The sequence below is a fragment of the Pocillopora damicornis genome, chromosome 8 (assembly GCF_964200805.1).
Source record: "Pocillopora damicornis chromosome 8, jaPocDami1.2, whole genome shotgun sequence".
Classification (NCBI taxonomy): Eukaryota; Metazoa; Cnidaria; class Anthozoa; order Scleractinia; family Pocilloporidae; genus Pocillopora; species Pocillopora damicornis.
The window spans coordinates 11,438,831-11,452,807 of NC_142677.1; the positions used below are offsets into that span (position 1 = coordinate 11,438,831).

The 13,977-nt window shown below is 35.9% G+C and overlaps 1 protein-coding gene and 1 long non-coding RNA gene across 2 annotated transcripts; one reads left to right on the forward strand and one right to left on the reverse strand.

The window, feature by feature from the left end:
- Positions 1-818: 818 nt before the first annotated feature.
- LOC113682579 (uncharacterized) lies at positions 819-7,463 on the reverse strand. Its single transcript, XM_027199742.2, has 6 exons — positions 6,888-7,463; positions 4,742-5,013; positions 3,862-4,134; positions 3,031-3,186; positions 1,818-2,066; positions 819-1,210 (listed from the first exon to the last, which is right to left on the reverse strand). The coding sequence occupies exons 1-6, from the start codon at positions 7,309-7,311 to the stop codon at positions 941-943; spliced, it is 1,644 nt and encodes a 547-aa protein (XP_027055543.2). The 5' UTR covers positions 7,312-7,463; the 3' UTR covers positions 819-940.
- Positions 7,464-7,527: 64 nt separating this feature from the next.
- LOC149041373 (uncharacterized) lies at positions 7,528-11,452 on the forward strand. Its single transcript, XR_016179410.1, has 4 exons — positions 7,528-7,909; positions 8,870-8,920; positions 10,418-10,460; positions 11,383-11,452. It is a non-coding gene; the product is annotated as an uncharacterized LOC149041373 (long non-coding RNA).
- Positions 11,453-13,977: the final 2,525 nt, after the last annotated feature.

Below are 13,977 nucleotides of genomic sequence, written 5' to 3' on the forward strand. Positions count from 1 at the left end.
GGGATGTAGCTTAAGTTTTTAACAGGCGGGAATCTTGAAATGATAGGCGGGTATTTGGGCCGAAGGCCCACTCTAACGTGCCTTTGGCACGCTATACCTAGATTTGAAGGTGTAAACAAATGAAAATAAATCTTCACAGCCGGAAAAATCGCGTTCACAGCCGGGTAATTTCCCCGGCTTCCGGTTATTATCTACATCCCTGCTTACCAAATACCTAAAATTGCCTAAAGTTGTATACAGCGTCCTTACTGAAAACAAGTTCTCTTTCGATTCTGAAACGCGCTGACATTTCATATACTTTTTAACACGCGCATTCTGTAGCAAGCTTCCCTTTAAGAGTTTCAAAAAAACTCTCATAAATATCTTGTTCTACGTAGCCTCGGTTTTCATGATGTATGACGATCAGAGTACGTCTTTATTCAAACACTATATATAAGTGAAGAGATACTGAATTAATTCGTTCGAATGTGACATACTTCTTTAATGCTCTTCAATGGTGTCATTGATGGTGTCGCCCTCTTTGAAACGTTGTATGCCGGTTTACCCTTTCACTTCCAAGATATACATCGTAAATCTCACTTATGATATTCATAATTTTGTTACAATGTTAGAGCTGAGAATTTGGCATTGAATCACACACGCCCTTGTTGATAGTTTTTCTTCCTCTCGTAGCCTGTCTGCTTGGCTACGTATCATTGTTACCTGAGGAAATTATCAAATGGCCACAACTTTGGAGTCAGGAGTTGAAAGCTAAAAGGGAATAAAGGGGAAACGATGCCTCACTTAAACTAAAGGACATTTTCAGTGGAGCACTGGAGTCACTCTTGTCTCAATATATTTGACCCTAAGACATTTTTTACGTTCTGGTTTCCTATTTAATACAATCGAATCTAAGATCTAACTTAAACCTGAATGTACGTTGCTTAATTAAATGTCGCACTCAAAGCTCATCTTTAATAGGCGCCTTAGCTCCAGATATTTCCTTCATAGCAGAATTGCGAAGTCCTTCAAACATTTCTTCTTTCTTTCGCCGATGATGTTCGAGCTGTTTTTCAATAAACTCGATCGAAAAGGGTGGTCTGTCTTCCTCATCTGCCATCAGATTACTTAACAGTTCATATGCAGCTGGATCTTCACTGTTTCCCATTTCCAGATATTCCAGTGTTTCTCGTAGAGACTTCGAAATTGCTAGAAGGTAGTTACGAGCAACCTACCGATGGACAAATGTACGCTTTACATAGGTTTTCAACGGAGGGTCCAAAGTTAGTCGCGTTTGCTCTGGTTTTGCCTCATCACACTTTGTCTTACTTCTACCACTCGCGGCGCGCTAACCTTTTTTTCCCCACCGTTTTTTTTTTTAATCGCCCGACGGAGTTCGCCGAAAAGCAGCGATTGCTCGTAGTTGAAGTTGGTTGCCTATATTTTCTATGATTCCTCGTTGCTTTGGTCGGTTGTGCTTAGTTTGGCTCAACAGCTGAGCGCTTTTTTGACTTAATAGGGGCAACACTATTTACTTTGGAGAAGCAGTTAAAATTCCAATTCTAAAATGTATCTGGCTTTCTCTCAAACTAAATGAGTGAATTTCTACTCAAATGATTCAATTTCTGTCTATTACAACCTACTCTTTTACCGACTGGTGGTTTACAATAGGAAATACATAAGGGCTTAGCCGTGGTGTGGGGGGGGGGGGGGGGCAGGCCCTTGGGAATATGGGTCTCCACCTAGCTGCCCTCTGGCGCCTGTGCGATATTAGAGTCACGCCCCCCCCTCTTGGGAACAAACGTCAAAAGTCAACAAACAACCACGAACTTTCTCACCTTACAAGCGAAAGTGTACCTTGCCCCACTAAACCCAGGGCTCGGTGGTCTGGCTGAGTGAGGAATAATCCCTCGGAAAATTACAATTCTTCCGTATCGTGGACGTACAGAAGCAATCCACTCATACTGTTGTTGTCCAGGGGGGTAGGGTGTTCCGTCTTGGGATAAAACCTCTTCGAAAAATGCAGTTTCTCCATAGTTATTCGCCTCCCAGTCAGGAGTCAGGTACATGAGAAAGGTGTATTCATGCTGCATTGAAAGAAAAGGCCATAATTATCTTACAAAAGCTACTTCACGGTTTTGTGCATCTTGAAAAAAAATGTAAACATTTCAGTTTCAACTTTTAAATCTTTTCCATTCTAAGCCATCTGTATTTATTCTTGTTCATAATTGCCTGTCGCTTATTTTCTTCCTGTCTTCATATTTTGTAGACTTCTTCAACTGAAATGTATACGTAGTTTTGCTTGGTGCAAAAAGAGAATCAGAAAATAGTGCCTGACCTTACATAAGTATAAAGGAAGGAGAGTAAGGGTCTTTGAAATATCCCCATTAAATCAATCTCGTTCTGCCCTACTTCCTGTTGTTTTTCTCCTCTTCATAAAACCTCACCCAAGCTATAGTCAGGGGGTTCCTGTGGTGTGTACAAGCTATGGTCAGGGTGTCCTGTGGTGTATATGATCTCTCTTTAATTAATTTCTTGACAAGGAGTGAGCTCCTCTATGTCATGAAAAAAGTGACACATGGATTAAAATGCAAAAGAAGGCAATACTGTAGAACCTCTTTCCCCCACTAGAAAATGTCACAAATAATAATGTCACTGGGTCATTTCACAAATAATATAAAAACAGAGTTTATGTTTGTGGGAGTGCATCAGAGCCATTTTAGCCTGAGTTGTAAGGCCAGGGTGAATTAAGAAGCTCTGACAAGGGCCCAAACCATATTTCTGCCCAAGAAAATTAACTGTACTTTTAGTCTGACTAGTATTTTCACTTTTGGAGAGCACTGAGAAAATAAGAACTGAAAAACAAAAATTATAATAAAGCAGTCTGAACAATTATGTGAGTGTGCAAGCAGGCTAAAATGCCAAAATCTCCATTTTAGCTTGTAAAATGTGCCATAATGCCCTAAAGACTTTTGGAGAGTAGCCGCAGAGTTTCCATTAAATGACAGTAGAAATTCAGTTATAAGAAATATATTGCTAAATAATCAGTACCTCATTAGGCTCACAGTCTTCATGAATTCTGGGATAATGTGAGTTTCTGATGATATTCATGGACACATCATATGGATACCATTCATCAAGACCACTAAGGTATGTAGCCAGCAGCTTCACAATCTTCCACAAACGACTTTTTACAAAGTGTTTCACCTGGGATGAAGAAATAAATGATAAGAAAGAATTTGTTGATCTATTTTTTCTTTTTTCTTTTTTTTTTTTGCAGTTAAATTTTACCCTAATCTATCCTGTCAAGTCCATGATGACAAAAATATTATTGCCAAATGAATCCAAAAAACAAGATTAAAAATCTGCCATACCTAATATTAACGTGCCGTTAGAAAGGTTCTGGTAACACACAGTGTCTAGGGGTACTGCTACTCCACCCTGGACAGTATGTTAGCCCAATTGTAGGGTTACCCCCCAAAAAAATATTTCAGGTTTCCCAAACAGTTCACTGCTACTCATTAATACTCCAGAATGGAGAGAGGCAATGTGACTTGTCTTTCCTAAGAACGCGAAAGAGCAACCAGAGAGCACAGAAATAACCACTTGGCCACTATGTCTCCCATGACTTTGAATAGTTTTTTGGATAGTATTCAGCTTCTTTGATAATCCACTGCTGTTCTGACTAACCTTTGTGATAACTTGCCCTTAATATCAACACACTTCACTGAAAATCACTCTTAGTAAAATTATATAAGAAAAGGATATTTTTCATTTACACACTTAGCCTAATATTACTCGGTAATGTTACTGTTTAAACCTCGTCACTAGCTGAACTAATCAACTAATCAGAAAGATAAAGAACATCAATGTAATTTTAACCTTTAACATTGCGATCCAGGACACATTGTCATGTTCTTCATCCACACCATCAAATGGTTGGTACTGGAAAACACTGTTGTAGTGCAACAAGAAGAGTCGCAATGCATCAAGATCTGATTTGTCAACAAGACCATCAAAGACTGCAATTTCTCTACCCTGACTGTCATGGAACCTCCTCTTCTCATATTTACTCAAGTCCAGCACAGGAATTTCACCCTCATCTGAAAGGGCAAATCCTAGAGTTTCCTGGCTTTCTGATTTTTTAATTAATCTCTGTTGGAGTTGAGAGGAGAAAGAAGTGATTAGTTCAATATTTCATTACCTCACAATGAAGTTAATTGGAATTTTTACAATAAAAATAACCACAGAACATAAAATTCTTGAAATCTGAGATCCAGAACTCTGTAAGGCAAAAGAAATGATCAATTGAAGTTCCTTTCTGAGTAAAACTCTCACTTTCTTATAGACTTTTATTCCAACATTTTTTTAAAGCCCTTACACCTTAACATCAAAATAGTCTTTACATTCCCTCCATGCAGTTCTTGAATATGTTTCCAGTGGCACTGACTACTGGATAATTCAGTTAAACATTAATAGCTTTTCAAGTTTCATGTAAGTCACCACCTGCTACCATTTGATCATCACAATTTATACATTGACATAGTAAATACATGGGTATTTAAAAATTGAGAGATGCTATGGCTGCACTTAAATCTGTGACAATTTGAGCTCATTGCCGTACTTGTGTGTGGATTTAGATTCAGGAAGGGCTTAATGCTATACAAGTTTCAGAGTCCCCTCAATTTATCTTCTAAAAATGGCATCCTTCTGATGACCCCCTAACATGGATATTTTGGGCAGTTGAAGTTCAACACAATACCTTTGTTTCTGCAATAGCTTGTTTTGCTTTCTCTTTTGATGTTGTCACTCTTACAAGAATGTCAAATTGTGCTTGTACATACGACATTGCAGGAGGCTTGAAGATAAATGGAACTGTTGCATTCCAGACAACCATCCGTCCCATTTTGGGATACACAGCTGCTAGAATTTCTCTGCTGTCTTTGTAAAAAATAGCCTCCCCATAATCATTTCTCTTGAAGTCTTTGTTCAGAGATATTCTGATCATGAGTTCATCTTCATCTATGTTGTTCTCTGCAAACATTAAAAAGAAAAATGTAGGAAAAAATTACCTACAGCAGACAAAATTAAAAGTTAATCAATTAGTTATTATATGTATATTGAAATCACAGAAGCAAGGGCAGCACTGATCATCATCACAGTTGCTTTACAGTTTGCAACTGTTTGTTGAATACAGTCCAACTTCCACAAAATATCACTTCTCCACTATGGCCATTTCCCTAAAAAGGTCACATTTTTGATTTTGACAAACAGCTCATACATTTGCTATTACTTAAAACCCCCAACAATGGCCACCTCTCAAAAATGACAACCACCATAATGATTAGTCAACAACCATAATGATTACAACAACATGTGCCAACTGCTAAAATAACTATAAATATGAAAAAGGAACATTGAAGTGGGTAAGGGGAGGGGAAGATTAATCAAAGCTAAAGAAAAAAAAGTAAAAAAAACAAAAAGTAAGGGATCAAGCCAAAAAAAAAATATATTCAAATCTTTTAAGCTACTTGAAAGTTTCTGCTTCCCCTCAAACATTATTGCAAGAAATTAGTGACCACTTTGTTCATATCAAAAGGAAAATTAAAGTGGGGGAGGGGAGGGTGATATCAATTAAAGCTGTAGAAAAAAAATCAGAAAGTAGAAAGTGGAATATGACAAGACTATTGCCTCTAATTGTTAGCTTTGTTGCAAGGTTACCAAATTTTAAACTTCTGTCTGGCCATTGTGTCAGAACCTGTAGCCTTTTACCACAAAGTCTTCACAGCCTTTTGATTAAAGTGAGATGAACACTTGTAGTCAAAATTCTATCAGCTGACCACAATTGATACCACCACATCCCTCTGACAGAGAGCCACAACTCATCAAACCAAGATGTAGCAAAGTAAGAAACATGAAATTTTTAATGATAAAAAGCTATAACATGATGTTTGTAATCTTCAGTTGTACATAAGAAAAATATGAATGTCATACAAATAAAAAATAATTACTAAATGCAACCCCCAAAAAATTGAAAATAAGGTGTATTAAACTTTTCCATCTCCAAAGATGATTAAAATAAAATTTCTCCTAACAATTTAAATACATTTTCCAGAAATGAGGTGATAAGAAAAGGATCTATATCAGCTATAAAAACATCCAATTTAACAAAGTTATTTCCAAGGAGAATTCAGAGAGCCACAACTCATCAAACCAAGATGTAGCAAAGTAAGAAACATGAAATTTTTAATGATAAAAAGCTATAACATGATGTTTGTAATCTTCAGTTGTACATAAGAAAAATATGAATGTCATACAAATAAAAAATAATTACTAAATGCAACCCCCAAAAAATTGAAAATAAGGTGTATTAAACTTTTCCATCTCCAAAGATGATTAAAATGAAATTTCTCCTAACAATTTAAATACATTTTCCAGAAATGAGGTGATAAGAAAAGGAACTATATCAGCTATAAAAACATCCAATTTAACAAAGTTATTTCCAAGGAGAATTCAAGCAATTAGGAAGAAGAATTACAAATCAGATTTGGTGACTTGAAAGCTTTCTGTATCTACTCTGCAACATAGCAACTAATACAATCCTGAGGTATTCGCTCACACCTGTTTTGGATTACAGCGAGTATTAACCTTTCAGAAATAATTTACTGTATAGTTTTATAGTTTTGAGAGCAGCTGTATCGAGGGCTCGAAACAGAAGAAACTATCAATGTAAATTTACACGTAAAACTTTGCTATTCTTCGGCGATGAACTTCATTGTTTACTCAGTCAATGGTATCGTATCTGCATGATTTATTATTATTCAATGCAAAATAAAGAACATGAACATCAGACAAGAAAAACAAACGTAGTTTCATGATGGGTAAAATTCTTCAAATATCTCCCTTACCCTTGCTAGAAGCAGTTATAAAATCCAGTCTGCGATGCATTGAGAAAGTGACATCGTATGGAAAATATTCTCTCCCTCCAGATAACTTTTCCACAACTTTGCTGCTTATATTCCATAAAGCTGTATCGGAGAAAAACTCTGGATTGACAGGAGCAACCCACGGCGAATTACTTGATGTATTAAAAGTCTCAATGTTTTGGTAATAATCGTTGTATGCGTAAAACCACGAAGAGATCTTCCCCTCTAGTTTCCCAGAAGTGACAAGGTCATAATACCCACGAACAACTTCTGCCGGGAAGAGATTGTCGATGACAAAAACGTACTTGTCTCCGTCGAGATACCTTCGAGTTAGTTTTGGTTTTGTTTGACTTGAGGAACATGAATATAGTAAGAGAAAGTAACTGAAAAGTGCTTGATAATTCATTCCGTTTAAAAGCGTGATCTCTATTGCAAACAGAAAGTTTCTTTCGTCTTCTTCAAGGAAGAGGGTTATTGTTCTGGAAACATTTTGAAAACAACAGGCATCTGGCTGAATATAGAGTAAAGGTTGGGAACGAACAAAGAACTAACATCCGCTCACGTGACCTTACAGAATCGGTTAGTGGCCCTTGTAGATCTCCAGTGTAGGTGGAGATGGTCAATGTATGTAGCGTTGCAGTCGTGTCTTCCGTTGTGGTTATGTCCTCACACATTATAACCAATAGAATGCAGTTTTAGTTCTTCCAATCAAAGTGCGTTGTGATCGTGTCTTCTGCGTGTCACTTCCCAACTAGGGGAGGGATGCAAAGCAAAAGTGTAAAAAGATCGTTAAGATTTCCGCGCTCGAAGTTTGAGAATTTCATGGGCTATCCTTGACACCTTTTGGGACGCTTCGGATTAGTGAAAGAGTAAGATTCTGGTTGCGTTTTTAAGTGCGAGGTATTTGGGAAATTTCCTTCCATACGTTGGAAAGCCTAGGAAGACGAGAATTTGACATTGCCTCATGGCTTTCCTTACTTTTCTGTTGGAGCTAGTACAATAAGGTAAGGTTTTCGTTGCACTTCATGCTAGAATTTTTTTAAATTTTAAATATTACAACCATTCTTCAAAGATCGCGTTCAAGTTTTGTGCTAAATTCCAGTAGATTTCATGTAGCTGCATGATACCTGGATTCATTGAATCCTTCTGTGTCGAGGACTGACTTTTTTATTTTGTTTGGGACATGCAACACTTGATATTACACGTCGATTAAAAACCAGGACAGCTCTCGGTGTTTCAATGATCAAAAACTTGTGATTTTCTTCCAGCCTCAATAATTTGTATTATGTTGCATGTAGCAGTCTCATAGTGTCTACACTGGTGGCTATTATGGGTACAGTGGAAGACATGTATTCATTGTAAATGTATGGGGCTACGCAAAAATTCAGCTAGGATGTATGGTCGATGTTAAACTTCACATATCCTAGAGAGTTAACTTACAAACTGCTTACACATATGATGAAGATCTGGTCTCTTATAAAGGACAGGGTGCTGGCTCCTAACGCTCTGCAGCAAGTAACAGTTGGGTCATCATTCTCTTTGCTCACCCAGAGGAGCACAAATTTGCAGCAAAATTACTCATCACTTAATAATATGTGCTTTTCTATTTATCTATCTACTTTCTTTCTTTTGATCTATTTAGAATAAAGCCCCTTGAACTAAATTATGAGGAATACCACAATGATATGTATTTTGTTACCCCATTTTACATACTTTTTCAATTGTGTGTTACAAACATTAAAATGAAATAAATACTAATTCATGCACAAATGAATACTTAATTCAATACAGACTATTGCCCATTATTAGCGATTATTGCTCCTACACTTGTTAGCAAGAACTTGGTCTTGTTGGAGTTCATTGTGAGTGTCTGGTAATCCATATATCAATGGAGACACTCTCTGTAACTATCTTTGTGAAGAAAATACCAATCCTTTCACCCTTACTCAATATCATTCATACAGGCATGGATGAGAACCAGCAGCAAAGCAAAGTAAACAAAGTGCAGATGAAAGGTATCTGTTGTGCTTGTCCTTGGTGTAAAAATCAGTTTCCTTTGGTTTTGTTAATGATATGAATGAAAAATGCACTTTGTGTAGAGATAAAATTTAGCTCCTGGCCTAAGTTATGGTGAGATGATATGTCACTATCAATTTGGCCACTTTTAAAAGTAAAAGAATAAACTTAGGATAAAACTAAACCACAGCATACCTATACTAAACCCTCAGCCTATTTTTATCAATATTATTATTTTTTCTGGTGTTTACCCAATAGATGCAATCCACTTACAGACATAGATGGTGCCTTTAAATTTTACCTTTATTCTTAGGGTAAGACACATGTAGAAAGCAATATTTCGCAAAACAACAACATTATGTATGCAAATTTTAAATTTTTCCAATTTTTTCTGCTTGACTTTTTGAGTGGTTCCAGGATCTTCTTGTGCAAAGAGTTCTAGGTGAATGTACCAGTCACCATGTTTTTTGGTATGATGGTTTACATTGATTGCTGTGCTCTACATTCATCATTGAAGTACCAATTAATTCCTTTGCCATCAGTAATTGCTCTAAATATACTGTGTCAGAAATCACAGCACTGTTCCCCAAATTTAATGTTGTCCAGGGCACAATTTCATATTTTTGAGCAAGGCAAAGGTAAAAATCAAACAAGACCACACAGACATCATCTATGAGACAACATTACTATGTATATAATGTTTATATAGTTCGTTATGTAAAAGCTACTCTATTCATTAAATCAGTGTCAACACTCTCCCTCACTCTCTCTTGTAGCAGATATAATTTTTAGCCAACTTGAGAAATAGTGGCCTGAAATGGACACCCAAACTTTTAAATTTCCAGGGAAAGGTTCCCCAGACTTTGCTATCCAAGTGGGAATAAACGGCTGCCACACTGTCATTTTTGTCCCTCCCAGCTGCTCAAATGTTTTCCCTCCTTTCCACAATCTTACCAAAGCCCCTATATGTGTAGTAATAAAAACATTGAAGTGCAGTGTGCTATCTCAGCAAGAGATGATAATCATGCACACTTTTAAGTGAGTCATCCTAGCAGATGTTTGGTGAGGTATTACATTCTGTGCTCAAAATCTAGTTCACATAGACCTGGGGAAAAAGAATAGGGTGTAATAGTCAGGTCGGTGAATTGCTACAAGCTTTAGTTTGATACCACTTCTCATTTGGTTATCTATCTTGCTGGTAATCTTTCTGGTTATTTGGGTTTTTTATGGAACCTCTTCCCATCAAGAAGAAGCATGGTACGTGTTTGAAAGTTGATAGAAAAGAAAAGTTTAAAAAAAAAAAAAAAAACGGAAATAGGGGAGGAACAGGATGGTACCAAAGACATTGGTACATTTTTTTTTGCAGGGGGTAGTTTTTTTATTTTTGAATTAGGGTTCTAGCCTAAGTATGTCTAAGTTTCTACACTTGTTTATTCTTGTGATTTCTTGCTTTAGGAAGTGAGGTAGAATTGTTTGAATTTGTTTTTTCATTACAGCCACTTGAGTCTGTAAATGGAAAGAAAACACTGAAAAATGGTGGTAAGGAACACATTGCTTGCACTATAAAGTACTGAAAGTAATTTGTAACTCTCCACATTTGTTATTTACAATTGATATGCTTTGCACAGCTGTTGTGTGATAAGTGAAGAATTAGTTAACTGTATCTCAAAAATTAAATCAATTTAAACTGCAGCAAAAGCTATTACTTTTATAGTTATAAAAGTATTAAAGGTAACCTCTCTAAGAACCTTCCCTGGTGTCTGTGTTATAGAGGTATCCACTAAATATAGGTTAATTTATTAGGAAATGTGGGAAGAATAGTATGCAACTGAATGATGCAAGTTTCAGCCAGTTGAGGGTTCTTACATTTTTTATTGTGGTGCTAATGGTGTCTCAGTCAATTGCTAACTTAGTATTTAAGTACTAGTTGTGGTTGTTGATTATTTGACTTTCCCTAAATGTTTTTTATTGGTGGAGCCAAAAGAAAAAGTTTATGAGGCCATGCTTTAAAAAAATGACAGGAAGGCCTTAAAAGCTTACTTGGATCTTTATGAAGATGGAGGGTTATTTTATTGGCAGTTACATGTAAAGATTAAGGTTGCCAGGGCCACTTACTAGGAGTAGATTTATAAGTTAAAAATACTACATTTGAGCTCAAATTTTACACAGACATTATTCAGGTATGATGGAAATTTAAAAGCACATTCTTGTCTCATTCATAAGCAATGCTATATACTCCACAGGTGTCAAATTTATTAAATTTTGTGTTCAGAATTACTGTTGTCCTTGATATTTTTAACATTATGTAACATTTAACATTATATAACATTGTTTTTAACAAACAGTAAAATTTTTTGGTTTTGATCTGAGCAATTAAAAACATTGTCTTGTTTCCAAGAATTCCAAGGAAGGTTTCTTCACTTCATGCCTGGGTCCCTATGTATATTTTTCTGTTTTACAGAAAATAACAGTCAACTTGAGCAGGAAAACTCCAATCAGCCTAGAGGGGCCAGAAAATAATTGTGCTTAGAGCTTAAATTGCAAAGAATTTATTTGAAATTTTTATGTTTACAGCAACTCATATAAAAAGGAAATCTTACCAACCATTATGAGTGAATGGGTGAATAAAATAGCCTTGACTCCTCGATCTGGTGTCAACTGCTTTATTTTATTCAAAAGTATATAAGGGCAAATTTGAAGGACAGAGTTACTTTCTGTAATCTGTCAAATAGTATTGAACAGTTAGAGCCAAATAGTTGCAAGTGAGTAAAAGGATAGAATGGATTTATTGTATATTAGTGCAGTGTAGTCTACTTTATATTTCACAAATTCCAAAAAATCAGTATTTTACCTGAAGTTATTTACTTGAATTATTTGTACTGAAGATGTTTATTTCCATGGAGTGTTGCATGTTCAAGTACAACTGAAGGAGTTTTTTTTTAACTACCCATTTGTTTGTTAGATGAGCAATTTAAGCCTGAATTTTGAGTTAGATTAATTACGGTTTGCACATGTGGTTAGAAAAAATATTTAGCACCAATCACTCCTGCTTAAATGACACAAAAAAAGTGTTTATTTGTTCCAAACACTTACAGTGTATCCTATTTATCAAGATGATTTTATCAACAAAAGATATCATAGCAGGAAAAAGGTAACCAAAATTTATATGAAACATTAAAAAAGGAACAACTAGAGTGATTTTACTCAACCCATGAAACAGTATGTAAACAAACCTGTATGACACCAGCATGCATGTTTGATTGTTGGTTCTCCCCATGTTGTGTGTGGAAAACATGACATAAACCAAAAATTTTGTAATGCACAGTAGTTTATGACCAATTTCACCGGTTGGATAAAATCACTCTTCATATTCATCTACAATATCTTTTTGAGAAAGAAACTGTGACAAAGCCTTGACTTAGTATTAGCATGAATAATAGTTATTGCTCAATTGTCTTCTTTCGTGATGCATGTTAATAGTGACAAGAAAGTAATGCTTGTTAATATTGTCATCTGTTAAAAATTTGATTAAATCTGAATTACTTAAGTTTTCTTTTCTTTTCTTTTCTCGTATAAGCATACTGCTTTTTGGGCAGATGTCTCTCTGGAATGAGATCCTTTTGGAATGGCTTCCTTTGCACTCGACTCTTTAAATATTTTGTTACAATGTTTTATCTGACAGTGCATAGAACCCGTAGTCCTCTATGTATATGTACACTTTGCTTGTCAAGCAAAGATAAATCAATAGTTTGCCGTCAATATATGCACATGCATCTATATATACAGCGACTTATGGGAAAATTTCCATTTGTCTGAAAACTTTTTTTTAACGCTAAATTGACTTAAATTCCAAGGGTGTGAGTAATATACAGACCGTTCTCAACAATAAGAACATCACAGTGGTGAAACATAGCATCAAAACTTGCAGACTGATAAATATTTCATAGGGAAGGCTACATTCTCTTTCCCAGCGATAAAAATCTCCTCAGGCTCGGTGATATTTGTTCAATAATCTCTAGGCTTTGTGCTGGGATTCTGCAATGTACCGCTAAAATTATTGACTTCACCCGAGGGTAACCTTCCGACACCTACCCCCATACCAACATTCTTTTACGCGAATAAAGGGTGCAATTCCGGCGATCTAACTTACAAATGCGGTATATCTGTTCATTCCCATGCATTTCCATGTTTTAAGCGCATTCAAAAATCAAAACAATCAAATAGCTCGTACCCTGCATATGTAATGTATTCCAACTTGACATATCCAATATTAACCGCTATTTCCCATTTTTCATTGAATTTTTACAATTTATCCAGCAAGTAGAATATATCCCAACATGCCAAATCCAATCTTCACCCTAATTTTCCATTTTCTGAACCAACCTACGAGTGGATAATATCATAACTTTTCCATATCCAATCTTTATTCCGATTTGTTCAAATAACTCTAGAAAAACGGGGTAAACCGTGACAATTCTTTCCACGAGTGGTTAATATCATGACTTGCAATGTCCAATCTGTCCCTGATTTTCCATTCGTTCAACGAATTCTAGAAAACGGGATAAGCTTTGACAACTCATCATGCAAGTGGAATATAACCTAAGTTGTGATGTCAAATCTTTACCCAGATTTTCCTTTGTTTTAATAGATTAGTTCTAGAAAAAGGGGGTAAACTCTGAGAATTCATAATACCCTTAGCTCACATATGCTATCTTTACTCCGAGTTTCCAATTTTGCCAAATCAAATCTTTAGTCCTAATTTTCCATTTTTTTCGTTTATTAGAGACAAGTAAGGTAAAATCTGACAATTAATCCCACATGTGGGATACATCCTAGCTTTTCATAATCAATCTTCACTCCGATTTTCCGTTTGTTGAGTCAATTCTGGAAAAACGGGGTAAAATCTGAGTACTCATCCCGTCAATGGAATACATCCTAACTTGTCATATTCAATCGTTGTCCCGGTCTTTTGCATTTTTCCAAGAATTCTGTAAAAATGGGGTAAAATCAGACAATTCATCCTACAAGTGAAACATATCCCAACTTGTGGTTTGTA

Coding starts and splice junctions, on each gene's coding strand:
- LOC113682579 (XM_027199742.2), bottom strand. CDS start 7,311: ATGAATTATCAAGCACTTTTCAGTTACTTTCTCTTACTATATTCATGT. Junction 4,135..4,741: donor AAGCTATTGCAGAAACAAAG/GTATTGTGTTGA, acceptor CAACTCCAACAG/AGATTAATTAAAAAATCAGA. Junction 2,067..3,030: donor AAGACTGTGAGCCTAATGAG/GTACTGATTATT, acceptor CTTTCAATGCAG/CATGAATACACCTTTCTCAT.